Genomic DNA, 25,351 nt, shown 5'->3' with positions numbered 1-25,351 from the left:
GCGGCACTCGGTGCCGCGCTGTGAGCTTGTATATCTGCTATTTTTCAATAGTTAAAGCATGAAATAATGATACACAAAATGTGTACCCGTTCTAAATGGGTTAAGGGCCATTCACACCAATCAGAACTACAAACATAGGCCTATAAACTCAAAGTGGACGGTCGGCAGAGTTTGCACCACAACTACAACAAAGACAATGTTGAACGTTATTAGTTTAGTTAAATATTATAGTAAATGTTATATTTACAGTGCCTGGTGTGAACAGCTCTTTACTTTGTGCGTATGGGACTGAACTATTAGAATGGCATGTCTATGAGTGTAAATGGATGTTATATTGACTGTTTCCACTTGTCGGTTGTGCTTGTATACATTTCTCCTAGTTTTCATAAAGGGTTAGGGTTAGGGTCACACACACCTTATGTGCATAATATTGTTGCTGTCGAGCAGAAACCTCCAATCTCTATTCTAACTTTTAGCTTTTTTCCTACATTAACTCTCAAATACCTGGAACGCGCCCGAGTCGCGTTAGATTTTAACCACTTTAACCACTATTGTATGCTTTAACCTTAGAAAAATCGTGAAAATGTGTGCAAGTCTATGAATATCTTTGACCCGATCTTTGACCCGACTTCTAAATCCTTCTTCTAAATCAGTGGTTCTCAAACTTTTTCATGTCAAGGACCCCCAACATTACAGGTATTTAGCCACGGACCCCCATCTCAAAATATGTTGTTCCAGGGACCCCCCCAGAAGCAAATATTTGATTTACAAATGTTCGCTTTTAAATAGATATATTCAAAGACTTGCAAAAAAAAAATCATGATTTTTCAAAAATAGCAGATCTACAAGCGAGTGCCGCGCTGTGAGCTTGTATATCTGCTATTTTTCAATGGTTAAAGTAGTCAATACTCCTAGGCCTAAATGGGTTAACTCCCTATTCGATCATACAAACGTAGCAGATTTGCAAGTTTGAAGCGCTGTGGGAATTAAGCGACGCGTTTTGCTTTTGAGCTTGTGGATCTGCTGCCCTTTTTCCATTTTCCTTTTCCTAAAAATTAACTGGAGGTTTCCACCCGACAGACGATATATTATTAACATGGTACACAACATGGTCACATAGGAAGCTTTGTGTTTACCGGGCACAAAAAGCCATGTAACACCCTGGATAAGAATTTATCTTGGACTGTAGGGACTAAAGATTATGCCGGTACATCGCTTCTCTCTTCTCTGGACTCTGTTAGAAACAATTGCAGGCCAAACAGTGTCAGGATTGTTTAAAAAGGATGGATAGAAAGAAATGTTTTTTTTTTCTTTTTTTTTTTTTTTTAAACCTCTGCCAGGATATATAGATGTAAAAAGATCTGTATATTTAGTCAAATCAAAGATAAAAAACTTTAAAGAAAAGTGATTATATTGAGATTTCTTTCTTGAGGATTACATATGCCTACGACTTATTTTACAGTTGGTGTGCACATTTGTATGCTGATTTCATTTTCAAACTTGTTTTTAACTGTCAAATAAAATCAAACTATTGCGCAAAAAAAAAGTCACTGTCATACTTTGTTTTAAAGGGGCTGGGGTCCCGAGAAACGGTTGGCACTAAACGAGTATTCAACTATTTTGGTGTCCGTGCCCTTATTCTCCACTTTTATTCTACTACGAGGGTGGATTCTGCCAATGCATTTCAATGGGAATGGAACGTTTTTGGGCAGAAATCCGCAAATGGTAGCAAACGGCTCCATTCCCAAAACTGAGCTTCCACCAATTGAAGAAAATGGATGGAATTCAGAGAGTGGAGGGCGTGTTCCAGTCAGATGTCTTGGCTCACTGGGAGGTTGGGGTGACCAGAGATTTGGCTGGTCCCCTGTAGTAACTCTGAGGACACCTGGGGGTACCAGACCCCCATGTGGAAGACCCCTGGTATTAGCTACTCATTTTTGTTATCAGAGCCCAGCTACAAAAGCTTTTATGCTTCAATTATGATCTAATTTGACACTGTTCTGGAGCAGGAACAGAGCAAGGACTGTAATGATTACTGAGATAGGCACAGGGGTAATTCCGGGGGTCCCAGGTGAGGAGAGACGCCAACCAAAAGTCAAAAAGGTTATTCTGGCTGCTTCAAAAGTGTAATATATGAACTTAGAATGTTTTAAAACCTTCAAAACAACTCTAATATTATGAAAATTGGACATTAACGGGCTGGCATACTGTTCTGTGAGATCCTAAAATAGATGACCCCGATGAAAGGGGCAGGGGTTGGGAAAATCTGACACCCATCATTTTCTGACAGTTTGGTCCCTATAAAAGCCAAAGCAGTAAAAAAAAAAAAGAATAAAGTTTAGCTAAAAAATCCTTAGAAGTACACATTGTAGTAACTCTGAGGACCCCCTAGGGGTCCCGAAGCCCCTGTGGAAGACTCCTGGTATTTGCTACTACTCATTTTTGTTTTCAGAGCCCAGCTACAAAAACATTTATCAATTATGATCTACACTACAGTAATATTATATGACATGATATTTTTCTGGAGCAGGAGCAGAGTGATTACTGAGATAGGCACAGGGGTCCGTCTGGGGGGTCCCAGGTGAGGAGAGACCCCAACCAAAAGTCAGAAAGGTTATTCTGGCTGCTTCAAAAGTGTAATAAATGAACTCAGAATGTTTTAAAACCTATACAAAACAACTCTAATGTTAAGAACATTGGACATTAACTGGCTGGCGTGCTGTTCTGGGAAGGTCCCAAACTAGATGACCCCCAGAAAGGGGGTGGGGGTCCGGAAAAGTTGGCACCCATCATTTTCTCATAGTTTGCACTCTATAGAACAAAGATCAATTTTAGCACAGATATCCTACGGAAGTACACCCCGTACCACACTAATAGGGTTAAAGTGGTTATACTGTTTGTGATGTTATATTAACACGGGGACCCCTGGACCCTACTTTGAGAACCACTGAAATGAGCCATACCATTCTGTCAAATAAAACCATAGATAGGCCTATACAATATCTATGCATAGTCAGAACATCCTCAGAGTCGGCATGCTTGGCCGAAGCCCAATTTACTTCCAACAAAAAGATCATGGGACCTTAGCCTAGCTGGAGCTAGACTTCATCCCCACACATGTTAAACCCTATGGTTAAAGCTATACTGTGTAAGTTGCTCAACTAGTGATCAGTAGCGGTATTGCTTTTTTCGGCCGTTTTTCGGCCGGAGTCGTCGCGGACCACCGGAGCGGCGCCGCAAACCACCGCGACCGATAGTAATCCGTGGAGGGGTAGAACGCTTGGTAGAAGTAATTTTCTGGCCAGGATTTGTGGATTAAGAGGTTAAAATCCTTCACCATGGTAAACACTGTAGCCAAGCGGAGGCGCTTCCTGGAGACCAGAGCAGATAAGCTGTGATTGGCCGGTAGTGTACCATGTGTGCATGATCGGCGATGTGATTGGGCAACGTATACACAACGTATACAGATGATGCAGATTACGTCAGTTTGGCGCGAAATCCGGTCCACGGCCAGGATCATAGAAAATATATAAAGAGAAGGCTTCAGAAGCTGAAAATAACGGAGTGGGTGTTCTAAAACTTCAGCGATTTAACAGTTAGGACAATTTTAAGATTTGTTTTATATAAAAAGTTACATGGTACAACTTTAAAACATGGGGGGGATATACGCAGTTACTAGTTAGCTGCATTAGTAGCCTATATAGGCTGGGCCCAGGCTAATGGGACCTAGCCTCGTCGTAAGTAACCCCCTCCTCCTGAAATTCTGATTCGATTCCTAGGACAGGGCTTCCCAAACTTTTTTTGGGCTCAGGGCACCCCTATAAATATGTTTTTTTCCCCCTCCGAGGAACATTATATTTATAATTTTCACTCCCAGCACCTTATTCTGTTGGCTATTTATGTCCTTTAGCATAACAGTATGATCTTTTTTTTTATCAAAATTGTTACATTTTTGTTATTATATGATGACATCTGAATGAATTTGTGTTTGAGTAAATCAGAATTGCATTGTAGCTACATTCAAATGAATTCACCTCCATTTAAGGGGAAACATAAGGGCATCTTTGCCATTAATCTCCCCAAGATTATGTTGCCAGGAAAACATTGAGATAGTTGCCATTTTGGTAACTGAAAACAACTTTGTAGTAGTTGAAAATTATACAAAATATAATTGTAAGTGTCCAAATACATTTGAAATATTATAAAATTATCTCGCGGCACCCTTGGACTGCCATCACGGCACCCCAGGGTGCCCCGTCACCCACTTTGAAAACCCGTCCTAGGAGCATGTAGCTGCAGGAGGCAGTTTGAGTTGAGGCTACATGCATGGGACCTGCTAGTTTTATGCATTTATGCTTCCCTCTGCTGGCCATGAGGGAGTGTTGCACCACCAGGTTTTAAAACAATGTCACACACATTGTGATTTCTAACAAAAATCCAACAATGTCATATTGAACTTTATATAAATCACTTGTCAGACTATGCCAACATGTTTTTTTTTTTAATATATATATCTGTTACTTTAATGTTTTGACATTAAACTATTTCGAAACATCATCAATGTACAGGTATTTATTTATTCAGACAGTCACGATTTACAAAAACGCAAGCATCGAATGAAGACTGACATTTGGTTTGTGAGATATATAAAATTAACAATATATCATAATAGTCTATGGAATAATCACAAATGTTACATACAGTCATTCAATATATCACGTAAGCATGATGATAATTGACTATCTTTCAAAAGAAAAACACTAGCATTGCATCTTAATACATATAACACTGCACACGATCAGCTCTTCTGTTAAAAACAGAAAAAGTGCATTTTGGCACACAAAGTGGATCATTTACCATTCAGTGGTAGCCTATTTACAGTATTCCTTTGCCGATTTTAAATCTAAACCTCAGTCAAATTGTCATGTTTTCATAGGCACAGAAAGAATTGGTTACTGCCGTTTGTTTGAGTGCTTGCTTAAAGGAGGACTTCACCACTTTTCAACCTATCTTTATATAATAGGTCCTCACTAATGCTCATGATAACATAGCTTTTTAATTTTTCTCAGAGGAGGGTTGTGGGCAGGTCAGAAACCCATCGTCTTGTGACATCATCGACTGAAAAGTTGCAATGTTAAAGTGGAAGCCATTGTTCTCGCGACAATAAAAATCTAAATATATTTTTTCAAAAATATTGATTATTATTATTATTTCTTTTGAAAATGATGTCACAAGACTATGGATTTCTGAACTTCCCACAGCTCTCCTAAGAGACTTGGACAGAGTAGAAAAAAATTGTGCTATTTTATTATGAACATTAGCGAGGACCTATTATATGAAGACAGGTTGAAAAGTGGCAAAGTCCTCCTTTAAGCATATGACAGGGAACTCTGAAATGACGTACCATTTATGAAATAATGACTAAAGTAAAAATTCACACATGGAGTGCATCCCACCCTGTAGTTCACAACAATGTTTTCTTTTCAAATTTTAAACCTTAAATTCAATGCAGATGTTTGGCTTGTTGTTTTGCCACTGGGGATGGGACGATATGTTAATTTCATATCACGATTATTGTGACCAAAGAAATCGCGATTTACGATATTATCACGATAATCAAAATCTATTACCCTGGGGCGGAAAATTTGCCCAAAAATAGCAGATCTACAAGCTCACAACACGTCGCACGGTGACGCGTTAGCTTGTAGATCGGCTATTTTTTGGCAAAGACATTTGATAGAGAGTGAAAAAAGGATGTATCAAGTACGTATTATATAAGTACTACCTTTTACCAATTATAGAGGGTTTAAGTGGTACCAGATATGCAGCTCGGCAAATAAAAGGTGAATTGATCCCAGGGCATGACGGAGGACGATATCACGATGAATTTAATCTCCACGATACGATTATCGTGAGTGTTTTTTTTTATCACGATAAACGATAACATTGGGTATCGTCCCATCCCTATTTGCAAGTTAAGTTTTTATTTGTATTAATGCAAAAAAAAGTCATCTGTGGAATGTGAAGGTTGTTACACAGTTAACTGTCAGAGTAAGTAAACATGTTTATGGTAATCTCTCAATACAGATTCTGAACAAATCGAACAAAACAGAGAGATCGCCGTTTTTCATTTGACGATGGCTAACTAAATTGGGTTTATGGTGTATGCAGGCATTCTGTGATTCGGTGCGTTAGTTACGACTGTCACCACCAAATTGCAATAGACTCCCTCTAGTTCAGGGGTCTTCAACGTTTTCAGGCCAAAAACCCCTTAGTTGAGAGAGAGATGAAGCAGGGACCCCCACAACCTCAGAGATTCCATATAGTTTCATCGTTTGACAGCACATTCATCAGTGTATTTTGGATTCATGTCAATTTGTTTTTTTCAGATACATATCCACTTGAACCATAAATACTTAATTAACTTGACCTTTTACTCTGTACTTAGTCTGCTCTTTTTCCCCTCTACACCACACCTCTTTGCCGAAAATAGCCGATCTACAAGCTCGCAGCGTGAGGCGTTGTGAGCTTGTAGATCGTCTATTTTTGTTTAAAGTTCTCCGAATAAGGACGCTAGGGTTTAAGTGGTTAATGTAAAAAAGGAGAAAAAAAAAGTTTCTATCTCACAAAGATTTGGAGGACCCCCTGTAGTAACTCTGAGGACCCCCTAGGGGTCCCGGACCCCCTGTTGAATCCCCCTTCTCTAGTTCAGATCTAGTGTCTCGCTAATCTTGAATTTGTGAACACAAATCTTCTCTTCTGGGGGTTCCCTTGGCACAAGACTTTTCACAAGTTTCACAAGGGGAGATCCGCGGCCAAATGAATATCAATTTGGGGGTCCTTGGCAGGAAAACGACCGCAGTTTTCCCGGTGAACCTGAGCGCAACGGTGGGGGCGCGGGAGTGTGTGAACACACACCACTGACTATTGCCGATGATGGAGAGGTTATATAGGCCTATGTATTGAGAGGCACTCTTGCCGATTTCGGAAGAGACTCGTCGCCAATTGCAAAAAAGTTATTTGGGGCCATGATGATAACCTCTTCTTCCCACTACTAGAAATGTATATTGTCTGTGTTATTGTTTACAACCACAATTATTCACGTGTGGCAAGTTCGCGGTTCCACTACTTTTCAGAAGTTCATTTAATGTTTTCCATTTAATGATTTCCTTTATCCTCATCTATCTTGCGCTAATGCACGCAGCTGTTTTCACCACGAAGCCTAGTAGGCTTTTCAGAAGTTAATTTAATGTTTTCCATTTAATGATTTCCTTTATCGTCATCTTGCGCTAATGCACGCAACTGTTTTCGCCTGGTTTTAAGGTCTTATTTTAGTTGTTTCTCATAAGCTCGCAACCCTCCTTGCCCATCGGCCCCCACCGTTGCGCACAGGTTCACCGGGAAAACTACGGTCGCGCCGGGAAAAGGTTTGAGAGCCATGCTTCAGGTTCAGGTGCGGGACTGCAGGGCCAGCCTCTGCACCATGTCTGAGATGTGAGCCATGTCCTGCTGCTTGGCCTGGTGCTTGATGAACTCCAGAGTTCTCACCTGTTGAAAACAGACAAACACACACAGTCAGCAAGACCACTGGTTCTCAACCCAGGGGGGTCCCTAAATTATTTTGGGGGGTCCCCAGATGATTTACTTAATGTGTAACATTGTTTTCTCACTCAACAGTAAACACACCAACATAGAACCGTGTTATACAAAATGTAATGCCTCAGTGCTTGTGGTGGGGGTCCCCCAGTTAAAATATGATTATTTGGGGGATCACAGCCTGAAAAGGTTGAGAACCACTGAGCTAGACAGACATGCAGACAGATACATTATGCTGGCAAACACATAGAAGAGTCACAACACCATACAGTTGAGGAGGCATAAAAGAAAGTTTCCCTATCCTGAATACATTCTGTATATAAACTGTAGCGATTTTGTTTAAACCCTAGCGCAGGGGTGGGCAACCTTAGGCACGGGTGGCAACATTGGCACAGGGGAGGGTGATCACTGGCAGAAGTGCGAGAGTGAGGATTTTTATTTTAAAATCATTTCGTTTGTTTCTTTTCTTTTTTTTATTCTAATTTACAGCTTATTACACCTGCACATAATTCTACATTCATTAAAAGGAGATAGGTGGATTATTGCATTCAATGATTGTGATAACAATGTCCTGCCTATCAACATATGTATTTTCTTTTCTTCTTTTTTATAGCGTGTCAATAAAATGTATGTTACTTGACATGGCACACTGACTATCTAGAAAATAATAAAAAATCAAACCTCGGTTCGAAGTGGAGCGGTGAATCTGAGCAGCTATACCCTGTCTGTGTGTGTGTGTGTGTGTGTGTGTGTGTGTGTGTGTGTGCCTGCACAACAGCGCCCCTCCTTTAACTTGTGTGGCCACTCAAGGTATTGCCAGGCTACAGACATAGCCAGCCAGCCAGCCAGCCACATAGCCACCCACGGACATACCTGTCTATTGGGAGCGCTTTCACCGCTCCAAAAACGTGTCACTTCATTTCAAAAAGGTTGCTGACACCTGCCCTAGCGTATCTACTATGGGCGAATATTCTGCAAAGATAGCAGATCTAACCAGCTCTTCTACAACGACCACAGTCAAAGTATATACTATATAGTGTTTAAGTGGTTATTGTATCCTGTATCAATCATGCATGCATCCTGAATAAATCCTGCACCTTGTTGGGGTTTTAGAATGTACAGGTGTGCGAGTGTCACATCCTGTATGGGGTAAGAGTACTAAATGTTTGAAAACAGCCGATCTACAAGCTCACGTCGCATATTCACAACGCGTTGTGAGCTTGTAGATCGGCTATTTTAAAATAGTCTAGGTATAAAATAGGGCTAAAAAGTTTTTTGTATGTTTTATAATATTATAATTTATATCTTCAAAGTAACTACTAACTAAAGTTTCCAAATAATTATAGTACTCAAGTAAAGTGGGTATTTTGTAAAGTACAAATACCTCGAAAATGTACTTAAAGGAGTAGTTCACCACTTTTCAACCTGTCTTCATATAATAGGTCCTCACTAATGTTCATGATAAAATGTCACAATTTTTTTCTACTCAGTCCAAGTCTCCTAGGAGAGCTGTGGGAAGTTCAGAATCCATAGTCTTGTGACATCATCATTTTCCCCAAAAAAAAATGTAATCAATATTTTTGAAAAAAATATTTAGATTTTTATTATCGCGAGAACAATGGCTTCCACTTTAAAATTGCAACTTTTCAGGAATAGAAAGCCTGCAGTTTCTATAAGCTGGATTGGCAATCGATGATGTCACAAGACGATGGGTTTCTGACCTGCCCACAGCCCTCCTCTGAGAAAAGAAAAAAAAGAAAAAGCTATTTTTGAGTGAGGACCAATTATATGAACATAGGTTGAAAAGTGGCGGAGTGCCCCTTTAAGTACAGTACTTAAAGGAGCTATAGTCAACTTTTTCATTGTAGGTGTACATCCTAGTCTACAGACTAGGATGTAAACAAAGTACGGGCCCTGTAAATGTAAACAAAGGGCCAAAATGATTATTTTATCATTATTTTACGCTTTTTGTGGTCATTTTTTAATTGAAACACATATATGAAGCTTATTTTTTTATAAAATATTTTCGAAACATTATTTTTATTTTAGCATCCGTTTTTCAAGAAAAAGTTGACTATAGCTCCTTTAAGTAAATGTTACTTTACACCAGTGGTTCTCAACCTGTGGGTCGGGACCCCCAGGGGGGTCCCCAAATCATTTTGGGGGGTCCCCAGATGATTAACTTAATGTGCAACATTGTTTTCTCACTCAACAGTAAACAAACCAACATAAAGTTTAAGTGTATAGAGGGCATCTGCACATTTCTAAAGTGACAATTTAAGAACCTTTTAAAACCTCTAAAATGACAAATAAACATTGGCCAAATTGTCAAATATTAGAGGCAGAAATTGTGAAAATAGCAGATCTACACAACGCGAGGCGCTGTGAGCATGTAGATCTGCTATTTTCACAATAGAACCGTGTTATACAAAATGTAATGCCTCAACTCTTAGTGCTCGTCAGGGTGGGGGGTCCCCAGTTAAAATATGATTATTTTGGGGGTCGCGGCCTGAAAAGGTTGAGAACCACTGCTTCACACCATCCTGCGTGTGGGTTTTTACTAGAACGTACAGATGTGCGCGTGTCACAGTAGCCGTGCTTGTGGCTGAGGTTCCAGAGGTTGACGGCCAGCTGGTTGAGCTTGTTGTTCCTCAGGTCGCCGTGGGTCAGCAGACAGCTGAACAGAGAGAAGGCCAGAGCGCCCTGCCGACGCACACACTGCTGCTGACAGAGAGAGAGAGAGAGAGAGAGAGAGAGATATTAGTAGTGTTGAACGCATAAAACAACACAAATTACAGAATGTACAGTATAACCAGTAAGACTCCCTAATCAGGAGATAAGCGACCGTCAGGTCGCATGTAAAAATCTGCCTGATGGTGGCGCTATGTGGAACAACAGATCCATGTTGATGACATGAGTGTAGACATACTGTGTACCGATTTGCGTGATTTTAGGGCAACATCTGTAGCAGTGTCCAAAAAAGTTTGAAAAAATCTGCCTGATGGTGGCGCAATATGGGACAGATCCATGTTGATGACATGAGTGTAGACCAAGTGTGTACCGATTTGCGTGATTTTAGGAGCAGTGTCCAAAAATGTGTTTAGCAAGAATAGGCCTCATGGGGGCGCTAGAAGAGGTCACAACAATGTCTGGGGTGTTGTGTGTGTGTGTGTGTGTGTGTGTGCGTGCGTGCGTGCGTGCGTGTGTGTGTGTGCACATACGTATTGGCCCGAATATAGGACAATATTTTATTCTAATAAACATATCCTCAAAATAGGGAGTCGTCCTATAATTGGGGCTTAATAATAACTTGGATTTAGACTTTGGCTTAGACTTTTCACCGGGGAGATACGTTATGTATCTTTCAGGACCTTTCCCTGCTCTCTCACAGCACAGCCCCGCGAGCTCCAACAGTAATTACCGTACACTACATGATTGATGCGCAGCGAACTTTGGACCTCGGCTCATTTCACCTCCCGTTTGGCAAAGTCAGATGGCTTTGGCATTGGACTTACCGGGCCGCGTGCGTGTGCGTTGTTCTCGCGAACATCGGCGTGGATGACGGGCGCACATGTGATCTTTAGCGTGGAAGTTTAATCCCAACAGCAACTGAATAGCCTAGGCTAACGCTGGCTGCAATGGTTCCTGTTTACGCAATGGACCGTCGCATCTGAATGATGAAACGGGCCGCAAAGCTTGATGGGAAATGTAGTGTTTGTTATTGGGCTTTTCACAGTCTGTTGTTTTTGAATAGAAGTTGACTTTGATGGTTAATGCAATACAATACAGCAGAATGTTATCTCTGTATAAGCTTTTCTATAATAAGTTTACAATAATAACGTTTTTCTTTATAAATAACTTAACTCATTGAGTGCCTATCCCGAATATGTTCGGGATATATTATCGCATACCAGAGTGCCTATCCCGAACATGTTCGGGATATTAAAAAAAAAAAAAATGGATTTTTTTTTTTTTTTTTTTTTTTTTTTGGACCCCATCAAATCTAGTGAACATGATTTCAATCGCGATTTTGCATGTTCCACCCCCATACAACCCCATCTAACATACAGGGCAGCCATGTTTGTTTACATAACATGTAAAACATAATGGCGATTATCTCAAGAATGCCTGAACGGATTTCCAATCGGATTTTTTTGTTTGAAAGCTGTGAACAAACTGCACAAATCCACTTCAATGCAATCCAGGATTGCATTGGATTTTTTAGAGCTCATTCTTCTCTGTTTTTTTCCCATGCATGAGGTGTGCAAGGTTTAATCATGGCTAAGTTGACGAAAATAAGGCTTCTAAAATGCTTGGTAACCAATAGCTAACTTCAAGCTAACTTCATCCTCTTCCTGTACATGCACAAAGGAAAGTGTTCAGGCAAGTCATGGCTGCAGGGCTTCTGCATATACCAGCATATCTCTATGGGATTTTCTATGGCCACTGGGCGCCCTCTAGTGGTGAACGGGGTGGCACTCAAAGAGTTAATATAATATAATATATAATATTTTGTCTTCAACATATTTTTTCCCAAAATGATAATTGAAAAATAGGGGTCGTCTTATAATCAGAGTCGTACTAAATTCGGGCTAATACGGTAGATTATCAATCACTTGAGCATTTATCATTGCACAACATTATCCAACAGAAAAGGATGGGTAATGTTGTCCAATGAAGAATGCCCAGGTAATCATGTATATTTGTCATTGTGTGGACAAGTTAAGGGATTAAAGTAGGTTTATGCAGGAGACAGGGCTTGCTTTCAAAGGATAACTAGTCATGGTGGGTAATGCAGTTAAGTTTATAGTGTCGTTCATGAGTGTGTCAGTGTGTGCTAAGAACATCTGTCAACCTTCAGTCAGGGCTAGGGACGGGACGATATGAACATTTCAAATCACGATTATTGTGACTAAAGAAATCGCGATTTACGATATTATCGCGATAATCAAAATCCATTATTCTGGGGCGGAACATTTGCCAAAAAATAGCAGATCTAAAAGTAAAAGTAATTTTTTTTTGGAAAAGACATTAGAGTGAAAAAAAGGCTCTATCATGTATGTATATTATAAGTGGTAGCGGATATGCAGCTCGGCAAATAAAAGGTGAATTGATCCCAGTGCATGACGGAGGACGATGTCACGATAAATTAAATCTCCACGATACGATTATCGTGAGTGTTTTTTATCGTGATAAACGATAATATCGCTTATCGCCCCATCCCTAGTCAGGGCTCCAGGTGAGAGCCTCTTACCTCGTCTCGTCCCAGAGCCTTCAGGTGGTCCAGGACCTGTCCTATCAGGGTCTCACACAGCTTGTTGACCTCTGAGATGAACTTGGGATCTCCGCCGTACAGTGTCTCGTTGGAGTCAACTGGGAGGAGACCAGAGAAACGAGAATACGGACACGTCTTTACCAGCAGGGATGAGGCAGACCGGTGTTTTTCAACCATTCTTTTTGGATCAGGGCCCCCTTGAAAATCTTGAAAGTGGGCCCTTCATTTTCCAGAGCAGGTTTAGTTTAGTGATCATTCGTGTTCTGTCTTGTTCCTATTTATACTGCAGGCATCACAATGAATACTAATTTCCTAAGGTTCTAAAGTCAATTCCATGACATTGTGTTTAACTCATTTACCGCCTCTTCCTCTCTGCCGATAATCCAGAGACTTTAATATGATTTAATCGCTATAAAACATTAAAAAGTATAATCGCTGTTTACCGCAAATCAGGCTCTAATCACCCTCGGAAAAGTGCTTCCGGTCGCATTTCCGTATCCTGTTTGATCGGCACCACACTTATCATCCACAATAATCATCATTAAAATCACAGTGTTTTACCCAATATTTGTGGGCGCACTTGCAATATCCTCACGGCCCACAGGTTGGGAATCGACGTAGTAGAGGCCTTTGTATGGTGTGTGTGTGTGTGTGTGTATGTAGGCCGGTCACAATTACTACATGATCGTCTATTCACAAATATTTGACATCATTATTTTGTCATAATCGTTTCCATGTTGAAACATATATTTTCAAACATTTTCAAAAATAGTGGAAATAGCAGATCCACAAACTCACAACGTGTCACATCGCAACACGTTGTTGAGCAGTGGAAATAGCAGATCCACAAACTCACAACGTGTCACATCGCAACACGTTGTTGAGCTTGTAGATCGTCTATTTCCACTATCAAACCTCTTTTCCAAGTATAAACTTGTCAAATATGTCAGCCATTAGGTTATGTGTCATATCTACCATGTGCAACTTCAAATGTAACTGTCATCGACAAAAACACAATTAAATCATTAATCGCAATTATTTGAGTTGACAATTCATCGTCATGTAAGATGTCCTGATGGTGACAGCCCTGTGAGTGTGTGTACCTTTAGGTATGTTATACAGGTAGGTGTGTGTGTGTGTACCTTTAGGTATGTTATACAGGTAGGTGTGAGTGTGTGTACCTTTAGGTATGTTATACAGGTAGGTCTATGTGTGTGTGTGTACCTTTAGGTATGTTATACAGGTAGGTCTCTGTGAGTGTGTGTACCTTTAGGTATGTTATACAGGTAGGTCTATGTGAGTGTGTGTACCTTTAGGTATGTTATACAGGTAGGTGTGAGTGTGTACCTTTAGGTATGTTATACAGGTAGGTCTCTGTGAGTGTGTGTACCTTTAGGTATGTTATACAGGTAGGTCTATGTGAGTGTGTGTACCTTTAGGTATGTTATACAGGTAGGTCTCCTGGCTCATGGAGGCCAGCAGAGGCAGGGCACTGAGGTACACCCTGATCTTAGCGTCACTGGTTTCCTCCCAGGTGTAGTCCTGGACCATGTTGAGCAGGCCTCGCACCAGGTACAACACACCGTGCTCTGGGTGGTCCTGCACAGGGGCGTCACAAGGGGGGGGAAAGTGGGACTGAGTTACTAGTGCCCAAAGTGTGTGTGTGTGTGTGTGGGGGGAAATTATTCTGGGGGGCTCTCTCCATTCCGACATGTCGCCACTCCGACATTGACTTCTTATTGTCGGAGTGGCGACACTCCCATAGGGGTTAAGTTTAGGGTTAGGGTTAGAGATAGGGTTAGTGTCGGAATGGAGACATGTCGGAAAGGAGACATGTCGGAGTGGAGAGATGCACCCAATTATGCTATACTTTACCTATTGAAAAATAGCAGATCTACAAACTCACAGCGCGGCACCAAGTGCCGCGCTGCGAGCTTGTAGATATGCTTCAAAACTTTTTTGAAAAGTTGTGAAAATGTGTGCAAATCTTTGAATATTATGTATTTTTAAGCAAACATTTGTAACTCAAATTTTGCTTCTGGGGGGTCCCTGCAAATATTTTGAGATGGGGGTCTGTGGCCAATTACATGTCATTTTGGCGGTCCTTGACATGAAAAGGTTTGAGCACCACTGACATAGAAACATAGGTTTTTCAAAAAAGACTTGCACAAGTTTTCACGATTTTTCCAAAATAGCAGATCTACAAGCTCACAGCTGTGAGCTTGTAGATCTGCTATTTTTAAATAGTTAAAGTTATACCATGTAACTTTTTTTATAAAACAAATCTTAAAATTGTCCTAACTGTTAAATCGCTAAAGTTTTAGAACACCCACTCCGTGAATTTCATCCCCTAAAGCCTTCTGTAAATATGTTTTCTATGATTCTGTCCGGGGACCGGATTTCGCGGCAAAATTACGGCATCATACACTACCGGCCAATCACAGCGAGGGTTATACACTGCCGGCCAATCACAGCGAGGGTTATACACTGCCGGCCAATCACAGCACATCTTGCTGACTTCTCAGGAAGTAGCTGTTGACTCCCACAATTTGCAAATGCCTCCTCCCCACTTCCGGTTTGTTTTTACCATCGCGCCCATTTATCCTAATGTAAATTAAAAAAAAATCATCTAAGCATATTTAACTTGCTGCTTAGCAGAAATCATATTTCATATATTTCATATAAAATACATTTTCGTGAATAGAAATGCCACCTTCCATTACTAGGATTGCATCTGCTGTAGTTCCAGACTCTATATAGCAGGGGTCTTCAACGTTTTCAGGCCAGGGACCCCCAAACTGATGGGGAGATGGAGCAGGGACCCCGTTTCTCGATAATACCCCCGTTTCTCGTACGTATACTGTATACTGTGTATATATATATATATATATATATATATATATATATACATATACATACATACTATATATATATACAGTATATATATACCCCTTTAGTATCCCCGCGGACCCCCTGTTGAAGACACCTGCTATATAGCATTGTGGAATAGTTGTCTGGCTAAGTGAGACTACTACAGCGACAGGCTGGGGACGCTGCGTTACCGGGACGACCAGCAGCATGGACAGGAAGTTGTTGATGAAGTCCAACAGGAAGCTCTCAGAGGAGCGGAGCTTGCCCTCCACACTGATGGAGCGAGGAACCTCTGGTAGCAGACTGACCGCTGCCTTCAGGAACGCATCGGCTGGAGAGAGAGAGAGAGAGAGAGAGAGAGAGACAGAGAGAGAGAGAGACAGAGAGAGAGAGAGACAGAGACAGAGAGAGAGAGACAGAGAGAGAGAGAGACAGAGAGAGAGAGAGAGAGAGAGAGAGACAGAGACAGAGAGAGAGAGAGAGAGAGAGAGGAGAGAGAGAGAGAGACAGAGAGAGAGAGAGAGAGAGAGAGAGAGAGACACACAGACAGACAGAGAGAGAGAGAGAGAGAGAGAGAGAAAGAGGGGAATGCAGGCGAGTAGAAGAGAAGTTAACGCATGGGTCCCGACAGACAGTTTGTTAGACCACTGGTTCTAAAACCTTCACATTTCAAAGTCTCCCCTTAACTCTGACAGTGTACAAAATGGAACCAGACCTTTCCAGAAAGAAAAGCCTGGGCTAGCGCCCCCGTAACTGTGGCTCACCACATTTTAATTGTATATAAAATATATGTAGCCGTTGTTCTTGTTCAGATATCTTATTTTACAACAGTATTGTTCATGTGAACTGGTTTGTTTAGGCTTATCCATTTTAACGATAAAATCGCTATGATTTATCACTCGTTTTCCACCACGGATCACTTCCTCATTTACTCAAAGTGGACAGCAGCAGGAGTCATGTCTCGCGCCGCGTCCATTCCAAGACGCCGGAGGAGCCGGTGAGATCTGTAGGGGCCATAGAATGTCCGTGTTAGGTTAGACTAAATGAAACCAAATGAACCTGTTGATGACCCATGTCTTAGATTATGCTGTGTGCTGCTGCCACCTTCAATGTAAAATCAGCTAAACATTCCCAAAAGGGGGGCGCCCGGCCGACGTCTGGCCTGGCTAGCGGTCCAAGCGCCTGTCAGTCTCCACTAAATACTATAAATAAAGGCATAAAAAGCCCCCCACCCCCCAAAAAAAATAAAATAAAAACATTCCCAAGAGGCAGTGGTGACTGTGACTCGTCAAGGTCCCTTTTCACAAACTGGCCATTTGCAGCAGAAGGGGTGAAGAGTTGAACACATTGTTTTTGCGTGCATTTCTGCCATTGAAGTCAACCACAGAAATGGAGGGAAATCTAACGTTGTGTCTGTGGAGTTGACAGAAACGACCACAACAAAGGCAGAAGGCATACTGTATGAGAGCCCACTGGCCTGACGCTGACTGAATCTCCCTGCTAGCTTTTTATTTGTATGGGTTTTGTATTTCACATACATACTTCCCTGTGGTGGCATAGTGCTTCCCACAATACCAGCTCACTTTTTTTGGCATTCCCAGCACCCGTCAGAAAAAAAAAAAAAAAAAAAAAAAAAAAAAAAAAAAAACGTCTGTGCTGAGGTTCTCAAGGGGTCTGTGGTGTGGGGGTGGGGGGACGGTTAACATCACAATCATTCTAACCAGTTTATCCAGATTGGGGTTCTGTGGCCAAATACAGTAGTAAATATTGGCCCTTGACTTGAAAAAGCTTCAGAACCAGAGACATGTGGTCTCACCTTGAGACAGACACTGATTGGACAGAGCCACCTGTCCAGACTGCAGGTAGAGACTGAGCCGGGAGAAGATGCTGCTCAGAGATGGAATGGTGATGAAACTGTAGGCTGCACACGCCTACAGAGAGAGAGAGAGAGAGAGAGAGAGAGAGAGAGAGAGAGAGAGAGAGAGAGAGAGAGAAAATCACACAGCTGAAACATTTTCTCAGGTAGGCCTGTCACAATCATTACATAATTGTCTAATCACAATTATTTGACATAATCGCGATTATTTGTCATAATCGTCATTATCGTTTCCATGTTGACATTTTTTTCCTATTTATTTCTTTTAAAGTAAAACATAGTGGAAATAGCCGATCTACAAGCTCACAATGCGTTGCATCGCTCACGATTGGCTATTTCCACTATCAATGTCCTTTTTTAAGTATAAATTGTCAAATACGTCAGTAATTTCTTTGTACATTTAGGTTATGTGTCTACCATGTGCAACTTCAAAGCCCTATTAAATTGTTAATCGCAATTATTTGAGTGACAATTAATCGTCATGTAAAATGTCATAATCGTGACAGCCCTGTTGTCAGGACACGTTCAAATCTCTTTGTGAAACCGCATGAGAGGAGTCCTCCCCACACTAGAGCTCTTTTTGAGCTACAACATCTGGCTCTGTCAACAAAGATCTGGCCTACATCTTGGCACACTGAAACAGGAGCTACTGCTCCGACATCTGGATTTTAGCTGCAGCAATGTTTCTCCTCTCCGTTTCTCCTGAATTTCAGTCTTTGTGGGATGTGTTACTAGACACCTTTACAAACACATTGGTGAAGAATTATTTTGGTAAGGAATTTATTCCAGGACTTTTTAATATATCCCCTGACTATGTAGATCTGCTATATCTTGGCAAAGAGATTTGGCAGAGCGTGAAAAAAGTGTTTTTTTCCAGGTATGTCAAGCATGTTATTTCCAGGTACTTTTGACCAATTATAGAGGGTTTAAATGGTACCGGATATGCAGCTGGTGGTGAATTGCTGAAGGTGAATTGATCCCTGTGCATGACAGAGGATAATTTCACGATAAATTTAAATCTCCACGATATGATTAACCTGTTTTTTTTAATCACAATAAACGATAATAACGATTATCGTCCCATACCTAGTAGACAGTAGGGCATTCACCGAATATTCGAATATCAAAGTCTCTATTCGACGTTGTTCACCAAAGTCGAATATTCGTGTTTTTCTTTTTTTTTTTTTCTCTTTATCTAGCTTGGCTAAGAAGTCATAAGAATGAGTTGTCAATGCCCCTGGTGGATGGATTGTTAATGCTCTATACCAGGGGTTCTCAAACCTTTTTAGGCCGTGATCCCCAAAATAAACATATTTGAACTGGGGACCCCCACCCTGACAAGCACTTGGAATTGTAGGTATTACATTTAATGTGACTCGGTTCTGCAGGTAAATATTGTGAAAATAGCAGATCTACATGTTCACAACGCCAATGTTCGCCTCTTGTACTTAACAACTATATATTAGACTATTCAAATACTTTGAGGTCGAATCATTCGAATACTAAAAATCACTATTCATGAATGCCCTAGTAGACAGACAGATAGACGGACACAGAAGTCAAAGACACAGAGAGTGTGGGAGTATGTAAAAGTCAACATTTACTCATCAAACTAATCAACTAATGACCAATTAAACTGACTGAAGTAGTTGAGTGACAACGATCGGTCTTCAAGTTTGATAACATCAAACATTAGTGTGATAGCTTGGCGCGGGGACTGCATTTAGCAGCGCCATTAACACGATAGCGGCGCCAGTGCAAGTATCACTGATAACATCTTGACAGTTAGCATTCCAATTATCCCCATTAAAGGTCATTATCTTCATTAAAATAACAGCGTTACATTAGAATGATAACAGCTGTTGAGAGTAGTCTGTGTGTGTGTGTGTGTGTGTGTGTGTGTGTGTGTGTGTGTGCGCGTGCTGTGCATGTCTCACCCTGACAAAGGCAGCCGTTTTACGCGAGTGACTTCCTTTCATCACCCTTCTGGTCTCCATCGCCAGCTGGTTCACCGACTGACGCACACGCGCGAACACACACACACACACACACACACACACACACACACACACACACACACACACACACACACACACACACACACACACACACACACACACACACACACACACACACACACACACACACACACACACGTAAGTGGAGTGGGCACAACATAATGAAGTATGAGGGAGGGAAGTATAGCAGTTAATGTGCATCACTTAGACCAGGGGTCTTCAACATTTTCAGGCCAAGGACCCCTTAGTTGAGAGAGAGAGATGAAGCAGGGACCCCCACAACCTTTTCATAGATTCCATATAGTTTCATCGTTTGACTGCACGATCATCAGTGTGTTTTGGATTCTTGAACCGTCAATACTTAAAGGGGAAGACCACCCATTTTTTATATTGAACTATGTCATTAATACACCTTAGAGGAGTTTGGAAATAGAAAAAAAGTTCCCCCCTTTCTGTGTTGCCTAGAACTGGAGGATTGATTTTGGGGTTTGTATTGTGAAGTACAACTTGATGACATCACACATTATACTTTACAATACAAACCCCAAAATCAATCCTCCAGTTCTAGGCAACACAGAAGGGGGGGAACTTTTTTTCTATTTCCACACCACTCCTCTAAGTTATATTAATGACATAGTTCAATATTGAAAATGGTTGGTCTTCCCCTTTAATTAACTTGATCTTTCACTCTGTACTTCTCTCTCTCTCTCTCTCTCTCTCTCTCTCGGTCGTCCTAAGACGAGCTTCCAGTCTGCTCTTTTTCCCCTCTACACCAAAGCTATTTGCCAAAAATAGCCGATCTACAAGCTCACAACGCCTCGCAGCGCGAGGCGTTGTGAGCTTGTAGATCTGCTATTTTCACAATAGAAAGCATTATTATTATGCATATTTTTTTCAACTTCGACTTTGCCCTAGCACACGCACGCACGCAAACACACACGCACGCACGCGCACACGCACACGCACACACACACACGCACGCACGCAAGCACACACACACACGCACGCACACACACAGGGACTCACATGAATGAGTTGGATCAGCACAGGTTCCAAGTTGCAGAATGATGCTCTGGCCTCAACATAGAAACTCAACTGTTGCTCAAAATCACGACCAAATGATACCTAGTAGAAACAGAAACACACACACACACACACACACACACACACACACACACACACACACACACACACGGTCGCCCAGAGATGGTTCAACCTGTCAAAATGTAGTCTTTTAAATGTTATCTCATGAAGTAGTGAACCAACCAACATGCATCAGTAGTGGAGTGCGATATAAAAATTCTGGCCGATATCCGATACAATTAATCGGTGTTATGGCCGTTAACCAATTATTGCCGATATCGATATCTAATTTTTTATAATAATAATAATAATAATAATTTTGCCAATTCTGAAAAAATACATGTCAGATTTTAAGACCAATTTATCGTTAACAAAAAGGCACACAATGGACAACAATATCTCAGATAGATTTAGGGGAAATTTTTGGATTCCTTATCGATCCCACTATAAATCCTTTTCTATTGTTGGTAGTTTTTGGCTAATTTGGCAAAGGTTTGTGTGAACATTTACATTTTAGCCTATTCATAAACTCGATAAGCAATCAATCAATAATCGGCTGAAATAATCGGAGCTTTTTTAATATCGGGCCGATACCGATTAATTAAAAAACAGACGATAATCTCAGATAATTAATCGGCCGCCGATATATCGCACAACCCGAATCCTCAGTGTCTGCTGTTAACCCACTGTAATGGAGCGCTCACGCGGACTCACCATGCGGATGAAGCCGTTGATGAGAGTAGCCAGTGACCTCTTCTCATCCTCCAGGGTCAGAGCGCTGAGAACACAAGAGGTGAGGAGGTTTAATAGAATTATTGAATGCTTTAACCAGTGAAAAATAGCAGATATACAAGCTCACAGCGCGGCACTCGGTGCCGCGCTGCGAGCTTGTAGATCTGCTATTTTTGAAAAAAGTCGTGAAAATGTTTGCAAATCTTTGAATATATGTATTTTCAAAACTAACGTTTGTAACTCAAATGTTGCTTCTGGGTGGTCTCTGGAACTAGGTATTTTGAGATGGGGGTCCGTGGCCAAATACATATCGTTTTGGGGGTCCTTCACATGAAAAGGTTTGAGAACCACTGAAATAGTAGTCTCTCAAGAACAGACTAACTGAGCTCCAGTTAAGTGAAAAAGGACCTTTTCTTTGACGATGGCTGGCCAGATTGCTGACATAGAAACATGGGTTTTTCAAAAAAATCTTAGAAGGATTTTAAAGACACTTATAGAATCGGGTAAAAATTCTAATTTTCACAATTTTTCAATAGTTAAAGCATAAAATAATGATACACAATAATGTGTACCCGTTCTGAATGGGTTAAATGCAGTGGTGGAAAACATACTCGACCACTCCAGGCTAGGGCTGTCACCAGGGCAGGAATTTCATAGAGGCCATGGCCGCCGTTGCTCCTCAGTTTGGCCTTGTGCCCCTCAAACCAATGGCATGACCTGACAGTGGCCTTAATGCCCCAGCTGACTGTATCACTTTCTCCTCTGTCTCTGTCTTGTCAATATGTAGACAGTAGACACCGGTGTCTCTTTCTTGTCATGTAGACACCAGTGTCTTTTGTTGAGATGCTTAAATCTTGACTTCCGAGTCCACATCTTTAAACCAATCCAGTGACTTTGAGAGGCTGTGCATGGATCAGATTGTAAATACCATCATTCATCTATTTCACTGCAGATTAGGTTATCATCCCTAACCCTTAGATTCAACAAATTCTTTCAATGGGCTCAAATCTAGTTTTATTTAATGGCCTTCCTGCCCTGGCATTTGGCCTTTGTGCCCTCAAACAATGGACAACACCAAAGGCCAAGTGACCTTGCCCCTAAAATGACAAAATTCCAGGCGACTTTTCAAAAATAGCTAAAGTATAAAATAATGAAGGCCCCTCCACCTTGGGCCCTGGTAACTCAGTCCCACTCCCCCCCCTCCCCTTGTGACGCCCCTGCGCGCGCGCACGCACGCACACACGCACACGCGCACACACACACACACACACACACACACACACACACACACACACACACACACACACACACACACACACACACACACACACACACACACACACACACACACACACACAGAGCTTACTTGACAGAGTCGTGCATGGTCTTGCAGACGTGCAGCAGAGCGTTGAGGATGACGGGGTCTCTGGTGGCTTCCAGCTGGTGTCTGGAGGGAGGCAGACAGCATCAGTCACAGGTGGGACACATCATGTCACCGCAACAATGATGGACGAGGGACACCGACGAGACGGAGCCGCCAGTTTGGACGTGTCACAGCAACAATGACAGATGAGATGAGGGTCCTTGTTCTCAATTAAACTTTAATGGCGCGTGATTAATGAGAGAAGGACGGGCTCACACAACGCACTTTTGAAATGCTCCAAGCTTTAATCAAACAAGCACCATGCAGCCAAAAAAAATTAAATTAAAAAATAAAATGTTTGAATAAAGTTCGGAGTGATATTTGATCCATTTCCCCCAATTTTCCCCCTTCCAGGACCTTCCTATACAAACCCATTATAACTTCAAACTCCATTTTAACCATGATAGATTCAATGAAAACAACTGTCCTTTTTTCTGGTGACTCCTGACACCCTCCGAATACGTGATTTCTTTACATTTTTTGAGGAAATTAAATGTATTAAATACAATAAACAATTATAAAAAAAAATACTGCCTGTTCACATATTCGGAGGTTGTTAGGAGTAAAAAAAAAAAAAAGAAAAAAAAAATAGTTGTTTTCATTGAATCTACCATGGTTAAAATGGAGTTTGAAGTTATAATGGGTTTGTATAGGAAGGTCCTGGAAGGGGGACATTATTAATAATTATTAAATTCAGCAGCAGAGTCGGAGGATGGTGCGTTAAATTCAGTAATAATTCTTACATAAGGCGCTTTTCCACTGCAAGGTGGAACCAGAACTTTCAGGAACCAGAACCTATTTTTTTGGTTCTGGTTTTGTTTCCATTGCGAACGGCCCGGTTCCATACAAGGTTCCTGGAACCTCCTGGAACCTTTTTTCGGTCCTGCTCCTGAGGTAGAACTAAACTTGAGTTCTGGGAACCTATGGGCGGGGCTAGCAGCGCTCCTGCTCTTGATTGGTTGAGCCGAGCCGCGGAGACTACACAACACAGAGGAGAACTGGGAGAAATCCCAAATCCCAAAAAACACAACACCGTCATTTTTAAAATCCTATTCCAAGTCCGACAGACAGAAACACACAAACAGTATGGACGCGACGCCAGTCTACACTTCTACATTCATTCGCACGACTCGCAAGGCAGCCCGCAGACGAGCTCAGGACATGCCTGTTTCCTTGTGTCACTACACAGTGTGTGTGTGTGCGCGCGCGTGCGAGAGAGACGCTGTTTGCATTGCATCGCATTGCATTAATTATTTAATAATCTTTACCAGTGTGATATGCGCTCACTCCGTTCAATGAAAATAGGACTAAAATAAAGGGATTGCAAAGCTTAACGTGGACCACGCGGTGGAAACAGCGGCTCGCGCTGTCGTGTAGACACACGCACGCACACGCACACGCACACACACGGGAGCAAGGAGGTGCTTCTCCCTAGAGCACAGGCAGCGTACCGAGCAAACGCTCAGTACAGTTATAATAGCAGCTTGTTTGAACGTTCTATTGTTATATCTTTTTTTATCCAGACGTATTTCTTACTACAGCTGAGCTGTTATTTTAGATTTTAGATTCCCGAATGTGCTGCTGTTCAAATGACCAGCTGTTTTGTCTCAGCCAAATCAGGCTACCAGTGGAGCTTCCCGGTTGGGTCTGGTTATATGGAAACAAAAGCAGAACTTGGTTTTGGAACTTCACAGGTTCTTGAAAGTTCTTGGATCTGGAAAGTTCTGGTTCTGGTTCTGGCTTGGCCCTGCAGTGGAAATGCGCCTATATTCTATATTAACCACTTGAATGGTAGTGTCCTTATTTTGGGGTGAACATTCGGCAACATTCATGGTCCGCTATTTTCAGCTAAGATATTTGTTGTAGAACAGGGGTCTTCAACAGGGGGTCCAGGACCCCTAGGGGGTCCTCAGAGTTACTTCAGGGGGTCCTCCAAATCTTCCAATCCTTTTTTATATGAACCATTTGAACCCTAGTGTCCATATTCTGAGAACCTTAGCCAAAAATAGCAGATCTACAAGCATACAACGTCTTGCACTGCGAGGCGTTGTGAGCTTGTAGATCGGCTATTTTCGGCAAATAGTTTTGGTGTAGAGGGGAAAAAGAGCAGACTAAGTACAGAGTGAAAGGTCAAGTTAATTAAGTATTGACGGTTCATGAATCCAAAATACACTGATGATTGTGAAGTCAAAAGATGAATCTATATGGAATCTATGAACAGGTTGTGGGGGTCCCTGCTTCATCTCTCTGTCAACTAAGGGGCCCTTGGCCTGAAAACGTTGAAGACCCCTGCTGTAGGGTTTAAATCAGGGGTGCCCACACTTTTTTGATGTGAGATCTACTTTTAAAATGACTAGCTCAACATGATCTACCCATCCAAAATGTTTTAGCTGAGGGCCTGAGGGAGGCTTTGGAATAGCAGCACTGGCGTTACATTTTAGACAAACACACTTACTGTAAGGGGGAAATAAAAGGGA

The 25,351-nt window shown here is 41.6% G+C and overlaps 1 protein-coding gene across 2 annotated transcripts in view; it reads right to left on the bottom strand.

The window, feature by feature from the left end:
- Positions 1-4,623: 4,623 nt before the first annotated feature.
- The window catches only part of vps35l (VPS35 endosomal protein sorting factor like), a 55,909-nt gene continuing 35,181 nt past the window's right edge, over positions 4,624-25,351 (bottom strand). The window contains exons 21-30 of one of the 2 annotated variants that reach the window (XM_080747964.1): positions 22,818-22,898; positions 21,434-21,497; positions 20,663-20,761; positions 19,556-19,633; positions 17,559-17,673; positions 15,934-16,073; positions 14,305-14,470; positions 12,851-12,969; positions 10,168-10,320; positions 4,624-7,548 (exon numbers count right to left, since the gene is read on the bottom strand). In XM_080747964.1, coding sequence (XP_080604090.1) covers positions 7,450-7,548; positions 10,168-10,320; positions 12,851-12,969; positions 14,305-14,470; positions 15,934-16,073; positions 17,559-17,673; positions 19,556-19,633; positions 20,663-20,761; positions 21,434-21,497; positions 22,818-22,898 — 1,114 coding nt within the window. In that variant the 3' untranslated portion in view covers positions 4,624-7,449. The remainder of the gene's footprint in view (positions 7,549-10,167; positions 10,321-12,850; positions 12,970-14,304; positions 14,471-15,933; positions 16,074-17,558; positions 17,674-19,555; positions 19,634-20,662; positions 20,762-21,433; positions 21,498-22,817; positions 22,899-25,351) is intronic. The other variant, XM_080747965.1, reaches the window with a different exon arrangement.

Source organism: Nannobrachium achirus (genome assembly GCF_963921795.1).
Source record: "Nannobrachium achirus genome assembly, chromosome: 18".
Taxonomy (NCBI): domain Eukaryota; kingdom Metazoa; phylum Chordata; class Actinopteri; order Myctophiformes; family Myctophidae; genus Nannobrachium; species Nannobrachium achirus.
The sequence above is the reverse complement of the archived record's forward strand: the minus strand, read 5'-3'. Positions and strand labels throughout refer to the sequence as shown.